The sequence below is a fragment of the Nicotiana attenuata genome, unplaced genomic scaffold (genome assembly GCF_001879085.1).
Source record: "Nicotiana attenuata strain UT unplaced genomic scaffold, NIATTr2, whole genome shotgun sequence".
NCBI classification, from domain to species: Eukaryota; Viridiplantae; Streptophyta; class Magnoliopsida; order Solanales; family Solanaceae; genus Nicotiana; species Nicotiana attenuata.
This window is the reverse complement of record NW_017671589.1, coordinates 85390-95970: the sequence shown is the minus strand read 5'-3', so window position 1 is coordinate 95970 and position 10581 is coordinate 85390. Positions and strand designations below refer to the sequence as shown.

The following is a 10581-nucleotide window of genomic DNA, read 5'->3' as shown; positions in this document are numbered from 1 at the left end:
ATAGGGCGTGAAAAATAGAGGTGTTCAAACCGAACCGGAAAACGCACCAAACTGAAAAATCAAACCAAACCGATTAGAAAAACCCGACTAGATTTGGTTTGACTTGGTTTGGTATTAAGTAAAAAAACCCGAACCAAACCGCATATAAATATATAATTTATATATATATTTTTAAGACTTTATATTGAATTTTCTTTAAAAAATATTAAAATATTTGGGATCCTCTCATGTGTTAACCTTGAAAGCAAGCATTAACGAAAGTTATTGTTAGACGACTAAGAAAATTAACATTATGTCTTACTAAAAAAAATTCTCCCATTAGAATATTTTAATAGATCATGTGTTTGTCAATTTTTTCAAAATTTACTAAATATATATTAACTTATCAAAACTTTATCTATAATTTTAACAAAGTAAGATTAAAATAATATTCATGTAACAAAAAAACCCGAAAACCCAAAAAATCCAACAGAATCGAACGAATCCAAATCAATATAGCTGGTTTGGTTCGGTTTTGATAAATACAGAACCAATCCGGTCCATGTACAGCTTAGTGAAACATACGAAGACAGAAGACGTGCGTGAAAAATGTTTAAGTTAGAAATTCGATTATTAAGGTGAATTTGGTTTTTAATTCATTTTTTCCACCCTCATGTTTCAAAAGCTCAATAAAAAAATTCAAAATAAATAATTAACCCGCTCTCTCGCTGGACCAATAGAAAATGGGAATGTTTGGACTCAACACAGCAGTGTAGGGTTTATCACTCTCAAACCCCTCACTTCTTACTTCCTTTCTAGAAAAAATCCAGGTAAAATTTACTCTACAATCTCTTATCTCCATCCTTTTTTTTTTGTTTGGCTGATACAACTTTAAACTGCTTAGCTGAATTTTTTTTGCTTCATGGAACTGTGGAAAATCTGAATGCGGAATTGGGGTTATAGTCCTTTATTTTTTTGTTGCTCATTTTGATTAGATTCATGAGTATCAGAACTCAAAAGATACAGGAATAGGAAAATAACAGAAAGATTTCTTGGTGGGGTTTTAGCTTCTTAATGATTTTATGATAATCTTGGTAGTCCAATTTTGTTTTTTCACTTCCGATATCTCATTATTGTATTTTGGGGTTTCATTTACCTGTTCTTATTGACAGTGTTCTTGTACTTATCTGTTACAGATGCAAAGAAAGTATTGATTTTTTTGTAGACTTTTAGGCGTTTGGACATGATTTTGTTGAGATTTGGAAAAAAGGAGTAGTATTTGTAGCTGAAATTGAAAAAGAGTATTTGTAAGTTTACTGTTTCCGAATAGTCCTTTAGAAATTTAAGTGCTTCTGTACTATGTTACATGTTATATAGCCTCTGTGTAATGTGATGGATTCCCTCATTTGTTAATTCAGCTCTGGAGTTCCATAATTTGGTATTAAAGCTTAACCTTTTCTATTGTTCAGAATTTCAGCTTTACATGAGTAGCTGAAAGTTAAACATGCAGACAATTAAGGGTGGTTGGGTTGGGCAAACATTTGCCCTTGCTACTTACAATGACTCTGGCAGCAGGAAGACTAGGATTAGGCGTTCGAAAGAGGAGAGAAAGACTATGGTTGAAACTTTTATAAAGAAGTAAGTGACCTTATCATTACTTCTATAAACCATGCAATTCTGATAATTTCTGCCAAGTCAAGTTGATTTGGACCAATATGTTTAGGGTTTAGAACAACACCTGTGTTGCACAGTTCTAGTAGTTCGGAACCTATTCTTCTTTCAAATTCTTCAGATGCTTTAGTCTAGCTAATGAATCCCTCTTATTATCTGTGTGTGAACTTTGCCAAAAGCAGGCTTTTGAATGATATTTTCCTTAAGAGTATCCGATACATAGTTGGTTTTTGACCTAAAGATTATGTTATAGTATTATCGAATTTGACAGATTAAGACTTCCGCGGACCCTAGTTCTAGGTGTCCTCGATGGCTTCTGGCAAATGGGCAGAGATGGAAATGCACAACTGGTTGACATTGCCCCTTGTAATTATATTTAATTGATGTTCGCTGCATATGATGGGTCATAGTGATAATTAAACCTTTGGATGGTAAGGTGAATGTAGATACTACGCAGTGACAAGTACCTGGTTAAGTCATCTGGTATATGCTTGCTGACTTCAAACAACAATTAAGTATATTGCAATGTTAGATAGCTATAGATGAGAAAAGGTAGCAGCCCTCTAAGTTGAACTGCAAGACATGTGCTCCATCCTGTCGTTTCTTTGCAAGTAAATATGGTTCCATTGAACTAGAAGAGACTTCTCTGGTTTATGGGAAGTACGCAGAGCAGAAATTAGAGCTGCAAAACTATGTTGGTTTCTACCATGAAATCCAATTTAGTTTATAGATGTAGAAATCCTATGTGTGCTTAGAAATTTATTCAAAAACAACAAGAAGACGTTAGACATTTGGGAGAACGATAACCCCTTTCCATCAAAAGCTCTTCTATTTTTAACCTTGCTAATTGTCCACATCTTGGGATGTACAATCCTTTTTGTTAAGTAGCATGTAGAGTCATTTTTCTATCCCTCACAGTTCTCCTATTCAGCTTCACAATATGTTTAAAACATCGGTTGGCATCATCCCCTCATTTCTCTCATATTCAGCATTAAACTTCAAAGTTGTGTAGCAGTGTTGCAATGTAATATTCTCTCATTTATGTGGTGCAGTTGATTTTTAAGATGAAAATTGCCAAACTTTGAATTTTCAAATTAAGGGGTATTAGCTCATATTTTGAAAATAAAACTCGAATAGTTGAGAGTATACTAAATTCTATCTACTAAAAGTGTTAGATTTTCTAAATTTTTAATTAGCATTTTTAATAAGTCACGACTAAATGATACAGTTAATCTCCAATTTCAAATCATATCAACTACAAAAAAATAATCATGTCAACTATTTTGAGCCTGATAGGGCACTTTAGGGTGCCAGAACACTTAAACATCTCACTTTCTTCCTCCTGTTAGATGGTCAACACGCAAAATCCATAAACACACTCTTACTTTTGGATCTTTCATGGACTCTCAGGTCCACTATTTTAGGGTCATTTGCTACTGATGATGGATAAAATGTGATCGCAAAGGCATCAGCTTGTTGTGAGAGATTATGGAATGATTTGTAATACTTTATCCCGTGTTTGGATGGGCAGGATAATGGTTGGATCAAACTTTTGTTACGGAAATGTCCTTGGCCTGAATGTCTCAAATCATTGTAGTTTTTAGCACAGGCAAATAGGCATGGCATAGTAATCTAGTATAATTAAACACTTAAGTAAGTCGTAGACTAATACCAACCATAAAAAAAGGCAATATAAGATGAAAAATAAAGTTATAAGGGTGGTAGGGGAGAAAAGGGGTGAGGGTGGGGGTTTTGGGGGGGGGGGAGGGGGCACTGAGGAGGGGGCAAAATGGGCTGATGGAAGAGCAAAGGAGTAAAATCACTTCTTAAACACATTTACTGATGAAGGGGGACGAGAGCAACAAGGGGTGGATGGGGAGGTGGAGGTAGAAAAACGCACGTATCCCGTGAAGAGGGGATATATTATCTCCGCCAAAACCCTCAGCTCCTGAAACTAACTATCAGTGGGTTATCTACTATGCACTTCCATTTCTCGTTTGTAGTCAAACAGCAAAACAACCACTCCTTTCCTACATCTGGTGTGTATCTGCATATGTGAATGCATATTCATACTCAATTGGGACAGATTCTTGTAGGTTCCATCTACTGCTCTCCTTGTAAAAAAGGTTTAATCTACTGCTGCTTACTCTGATAAGAACTTAAAAAGAAAGATAAGAAGTTGGTGAATAAATAAGCTAATTCCATGATGAAGATATAAAATGTAATAATAGGATAAATGTTAACGATCAGTTTCTCATAGGTTGTTATTTGGGTCATCTATACCTAGGTGAACCTCTTTAGAAGGTGCTAGGGAAGTAAAATTTTCAATCTTCTTTGGAGCACCAATTCTTACTTAACAGCAGTTGGATCGATAGAATGGCATCTTATCTGCACTTGCCTTTATTGATTGCAGGTATCAGACGTCAAACAATGGGAATTTTCCGTCACTTAATCTGACGCACAAGGAAGTTGGTGGCTCTTTCTACACAGTACGAGAAATAGTTCGGGAGATAATTCAGGAAAATAAAGTTCTAGGTCCAGCTAAGTTGCCTCCCGGAGAGCAAAGTGATGTCCAGTTTGCAGAACAATATCCACTAGGATCCATATCAACTGAACCACAAAGTTTGTCTTTATCCGAGGAGAGCCATGTTATGTCAACTTTTGCACCCATTCATTACATGGGTAAAAGTGAAGCTGATTTTGGCATGAACACACAGCTTGATGTAGCTGAAGCAAAGGTTGCAAATGATGGACCACAAACTAGCACAAGGGACTTCAATGAAAGATTTGAACAATCTGATGAATCGTACATAATTGATTCTGAATCTGATCATCAAATAAACAAGGATGAGGTTTCATACTCTAGTGGGATCAATGGATTTGATTATGAGCTGCGCAATGAACAGATGGTTGGTGATTATGAGACAACTGAAGAAAATGAAATTTCTGGTAAATCTGATTTACTTGACGACTTCTCTGTCAATCATCAAAATACCAATTCACGAGTTTTAGAATCTTTTGAGATCATCTCTGACCCTGTGAATGAGAGTCTTAGCAGTGGGCTCGATGCTTGTCATCCTACAGTTAAAGAGGATGAAACATACAAAGAACCAATATCTACGGAGTCAGTGGTAGCAGAGAGTCTGAATGTTGAAAGTGGAACAAATGAACTGGAAGCATCAAAAGCCAAACCTCTTAAAACAATAGAACTACTGGTGGAGCAATTTCCCCTGCGGCCCATTTCTAAGAAAATAGATGACTTGGATTCAGGATTAAATGAAACAGTCAATGTAGCAAAAACATCCGAAGAAACAGAAATTGAACAGGACATAATAACCTCTTATGGAAAAGATGCTCAATTGATAAATGAGCCAGTTGAAGTCATGGTAGCTGATCCAATATCAGAAAAGTCCAGCACACTGCGAGACGACAAAGCAGGTCCGAAAGTTCGGGACGCATCTTTGGAAATTTCAAGTGCCTCAGAAGAAAGAGCGACCGTTGCCACTAATGTAATAGTTAAGGCCTCATCAACAGTAAATGGGGTAAGCTTTTGTTAAGCGGTAAACTTTAATAATGTTGATGTAGGTTTAGTCGCAAAGTTCCTGCATTTGCTTTCTACATACAAAAATTAATCTTATGATTTGAAGGTTTATTTCCGCTGGTGCTTGTCTTAAACACTTAATGCACTCATTATTGGTTTGGGGTGTACATATGTCAAATGTGTGGTAAATAGAGTTCATGACTTCCACCACAATCTGAAGTTTGCAAACTCATCTCGTCATACATGCCCTAATGATGGAGGGATGTGTATATTTTTGTCAACACTTCTTTTGTTATTAACACTTCGTTGGCATCTATCACTGTTAGTACTGTAATGGCTAGATTAAGTTTTAATTGAAAAAAAGAAGAAGGAAATTTAAAGTTTTTATGGAGGAAATAAGGGGAGGGCATGTGATTTTGCAGATGTGCTAGAGGTTCTTAAGTAAGGCTATTCTGACAAAGTTGAGAGTATCTAACCCCCTAGTTCTCTAGGTATAACTAACTAACTATTAATACTATTGTGGTGTTTCTCTTTTGGGCGGGTTGGGGTTTGGTTTGAGATCCTGGGTTTACATTGTTTCTTGGCAGTGTGTGGGATAGAGACCTAACAAGTATAAGTTGGTTTTGATGAGGGTAATGGGAATCAGACAAAGCTACGGTATAGTATGTTAGTGGATTCAAAAGCCAATATTATCTTTAGATGGGTAGCTTTATCTTTTCCCAAGTTCACTTAGCTAGTCACTTCATGCTATCATGGCCTCGACTTTTATGATTTTATTAAGGTTTAAAAGGTTGAGATGTTTCGACTTTTTATGGTTTCTTTGATTTTGGTAAAAGACCTTAAGTGGCTGAGCAAATTTTCTAGAAGCAAGCTAGTTCACGTTTGGAGAAGAAAGCATGATTTTATCTATTTTGCATGAACTTTGAAACACATGTATACACAATTTCAACTCATTGTCATGCGCCAATGCATGATGTCTATCAAATGTTTGTTTAGAATTTACATATTTGCATAACCACTTACATAGCATTAGACTTTTACTATTCTACCAAGATCATAATGATGAAATTCAGGTATTAAGGTTGTCATATTTGTATTCTGCTGCTAACTTTAACTAACCAGCGTAACTTGTTGCTGCATTAAGAAAAAGGTCCAATTAATGATATACACAAATGGGTTTTTACTCTCATCTACATCTGGACCATGCTCACCTTTTTGATTATTTACTATTGAACTTCTCTCTATTTATTGTTAACATGTTATATTCAAACTTTCCTAAACTTTTGCAGACTGTCAATGCTTCTAGTCCTATGCTTAATGAGACTTTTGACAGCACTAGTAACAATGGCACTTCTAAGAAATTGGCTACTGACGAGTTGATTGAGGCTAAAGGTAAAGCCAGCGTTCAACTTGATAGCAGCCAGCAGAAAGGAGGCCATCCTCCACTTGACAGAATTCATCTGTGAGTACCTTAAGAAAGCTCTTGGATGAGCTAAATGTTTTCTTCCTAGTTCTAGTGCCAACAAGTTTATCATTCCTGCAATACAGTTCCCACTAATTTACTTTTCTTCGTTCATTTCTCCAGTGAAACATGGAAAGGCGCTTCAGCAAAATCCAAGGAACATGAAACAAATCCACTCCTGGCATTACTGAAGGCATGTATCACAGCTTTTGTGAAATTTTGGACCGAAGAATAACTTCTTTGCCTTTTCTTTTAGTACTTGAGAATGCCCATAGATCCTAGCAGTTGCTGCAGTGATTTTCGGTTCATGAGATAATGGCTTTCTCGAATTATATAATCTCTGAACTGAAATGGAAGTTACATACTCTACAACAAGGATCTCGCAAACCAAAATCTCAAGGTTTTCTGCGGGTTAGGACAATATCTTGTATATTAGGAACTTGTGCTAGTTGTGATGCAGGGCATGTGCCTGATTAGTTTTAGCAAGTATTTTTAGATGAATTAATCACATGAATGAACATGTCAATTCTGAATTCCAGAAATAATAGATTAAGTCCATGTCAAGAGTGCAGTTTAGCTTTGCAGTCCCCAACTATAAGCATGTATGATGGATGTCTGAAGTTTGAATATCTAATATTTGAAGTTTCAAACATAAAAGGACTGCCCGATGCACTCAACTCCCGCTATGCGTGGGGTTCGGGGAAGGGTTGGACCACAAGGGTCTATTATATGGGGCCTTACCTTGCATTTTTGTAAGAGGTTGTTTCCACGGCTCGAACCCGTGACCTCCTGGTCACACGGCAACAACTTTACCAGTTACGTCAAGGCTCCCATTCAAACATGCATATGCATGTCCGAAACTGAGAGTAGTTTATATAGCCACTTAGATAGTCTTCATCCCTGCTAATGTTTTCGAGCTTTTCCAATAACACCGACTTGATTTAAACTCAGTTTTCGGATTCGAAATTCAAGACTCATTTCTACAAACTTGCAGCGATAGTGAATATTTGCAAAGTTTAATTTGTTCTAGTTAGAATATTTCAGTACTATTATGATGATTTCACTGTACAACCAACAGGTCACTACCATGTGCAATGAGACATAACAAGTGAAGAACATAATGAAAATTACTTGTTCATTATAGCAAAGTACACATCCCATGCTACATAAAATAAAAATAGCTAGACACACTAGTATATCTTTTTGATGAATTATAACAGTGTCCCACATTTTAAATGCATGCTTAATAACTGGAAAAGTATAGCAAATGAAACCATAAAAGAAATGATCCCAAAATCAGTTAACATATTGACGGGAAAAAGATTAAGATGGTCAAATCCTCCTTTTGTACTTTCTTTTTATTCGATGTCCGGTGTTTACTTTGGAGTCCAAATAATCTGGATTCGTGACGGGACGTCCACGTTGGGGTAAAGTGCTCCCTACTAGAGGCGACTTCATCATCTCGAACCTAAACATCTGGTTTAGGATGGAGAAGTAGTAACCGCTTCACTTTTATACTTGCTCTCTCTTGGCGACATGACAGCCAAAAACAATAACCTTAAATAATATTTTTAAGATCATTGTGTTGAACTCTAGTGTCTTTTTCTGGTTTCTTGTGCTGATAGCCAAAATATTTTAAAGAGAGAAGGATGATTAAAAGGTTTGGGATTCTTAAGAAAACTTTGATAACAAGGAATAAATTAAACTTTGAAAACTCAAATAAATTAGAATGTTATTGATATTTTCTTGGTAGCCCAACCAATAGAGCTTAGTTTACTGTTACCAAGGAGATACAATTCCCACAATCATTGGGACATAGATTAAGGCATAATAGATACTACTAGTATTTTGAGTTTGCATGAAATTCATAAAACAAAATAAAAAATAGGAACACATTAATTAATTGTCTTTCAATAGCATTAAGAGTGGAACCCCACATAACAATGTGTTGGTTGTCTTTGATTCCATATGCAGTCCAGTAAATTAGATTCAATGTGATAAATTCTGAATTTAAACTCATAAAGTTCAAATTTAATTTGCATTAAATTTGAAAAAAGAAAAATTAAGTGGACATGACCTATTGAATCATGACTATATCCGCGATAGAGATGAAATTGGAGAGTTGATTTTTTTAAATTTTGTACTCCATAAGAATTTGTGGATATTTTTTATTCTAAATCGTGAGAGTTATTTCTTTCTATCTCCATCTATTTACCCACAATAGGTATTGCTATATATCTAAATTTTGTTCTTTCATTAGCAGTTGACAAGGTCGAATTTAAGATCCAGAATAAGTAACGGGTATTATCACTTTTAGCTCGCGTCAGAAACTATTTACATTTTGTAGCCGAAAAAGTGTATAAAATTTATATAACCTTTTTTTATATAACATATAGAATGTATATGTATACAAAAGATATACAAATTTTATATATTTTTTCGGCTATTATTTTTCCAACAGCTGTACAATATCCTTTTTCCAATAAGTAAACTAGATAAAACGGAATCATAGAATTAAGAATAAGAATAGGCTAAGAAGAGGAGACATTTCACGTGGAAAGATTCATTAGGTAGGAAGAGGGTGGTGGATATATTATTTGGTAATCTCAACCAAAAATCCTTATCTTGATTTTACAGTTAATTATAAAAATAAACAGACAGAGAAATATTTTATTTTTTGGACAAAAGATCTGTTAGGTCTTTAATTAAATAAGGCTCCATCAAAAGGTATCCTTATGCACGTTTGAGAGTGACGTATTCTCTAAGGTTGGAATTTTGCAACTTAAAAAAAATTAGTAAGTAAAAATCAAGGGCAGCCCATAGTTTTTTTTTTTTTTACGTTGTCAGTATATATAATTTAAATTTATAATACAATATGCTATTGCTTCACTTTCTTGTATATGTGTGTCATTTTCTACTCTTTAAATAGCCGGCATCCGATATTATCGTTTGCTTTTTTTAGTCGATATACATAAATTAACTTAAACCTCATTTTATTGGGATGAGATGTGTCAAGGTTTTGTTAAATAAATCAAAGTTACAAGAAGATAGGTTTTGTCGTTTGTTTTTTTTTTCTAATTATTATGTCGAGTTCTAATGTAAGTAGCATAACTTCCACTTCCATACAGCAATCCCCAAACCTGTGAAAATCATGAATTTCAGATCCGACAGATTAAGATTGTTCCCTCAAAATTTATATTTTTCTCTTGTCTTACGTTTATTATTATTTCTATTTTATCTATTGATTGAACGTAAGTATGGTGATCATATTGTATTTGTCTCTTGAGTCACATGCATGTATATCTATGCATGTTTCTAAGATTTGGTTTTCAAGTTTAAGTCTATATTCATTGCTTCAGATCCTCAAAGAAACATATAGACAATCTAGATATTACTCGATATTTATATATGATGATCAGAGATAATAATAATAATAATAATTAAGTATTCGAAAAAATAATCGAGAAGCATATAGTATACTTCGAATACCTGCATATTATAATTAAAGAACGTTGAGAATTGATAACTAATAAAGTTATGTAAATTAATGTAGCAGTATGTGAAATGGACATGGATGAAATGTTTTTAGCTATAGCAGTTTAATTTCTTGTATTCGGATCCTATATATTCACACAACATAAAATTCATTAAAGAGATCGGAAAACACTCTTTAATTACCATAGTTTTTTTTTGTATTTTCAGAGCTAACTCGAAATTTTTGGTTAAAAATGGAAGGATCAGACATTCACATCCATCCCACGACATCATAATATTAGTTCCATTTTGTATTAGAATATAGAATTTATTAAAATACGTCATTTTCCCTCGATCTATTGCCTTCTAATGCACGCCTCTCCACCTATGTTGCGCGGACTCTCCAAAATGCTGCCGCACCCGTGTCGGATCCTCCAAAAATACACTACTTTTG

At 34.7% G+C, this 10581-nt stretch overlaps 1 protein-coding gene across 3 annotated transcripts; it reads left to right on the top strand.

The window, feature by feature from the left end:
- The first annotated feature begins 705 nt into the window (after positions 1 to 705).
- LOC109209150 lies at positions 706 to 7237 on the top strand. 3 transcript variants are annotated; one of them, XM_019372351.1, is made up of 5 exons: positions 706 to 809; positions 1449 to 1617; positions 4064 to 5192; positions 6481 to 6653; positions 6777 to 7237. In XM_019372351.1, the coding sequence occupies exons 2-5, from the start codon at positions 1484 to 1486 to the stop codon at positions 6886 to 6888; spliced, it is 1548 nt and encodes a 515-aa protein (XP_019227896.1). In that variant the 5' UTR covers positions 706 to 809; positions 1449 to 1483; the 3' UTR covers positions 6889 to 7237. The 3 variants fall into 3 exon arrangements, with proteins under 3 accessions (XP_019227896.1, XP_019227898.1, XP_019227897.1); XM_019372353.1 differs by lacking the exon at positions 706 to 809 and adding an exon at positions 837 to 935; XM_019372352.1 differs by lacking the exon at positions 706 to 809 and adding an exon at positions 950 to 1286.
- Positions 7238 to 10581: the final 3344 nt, after the last annotated feature.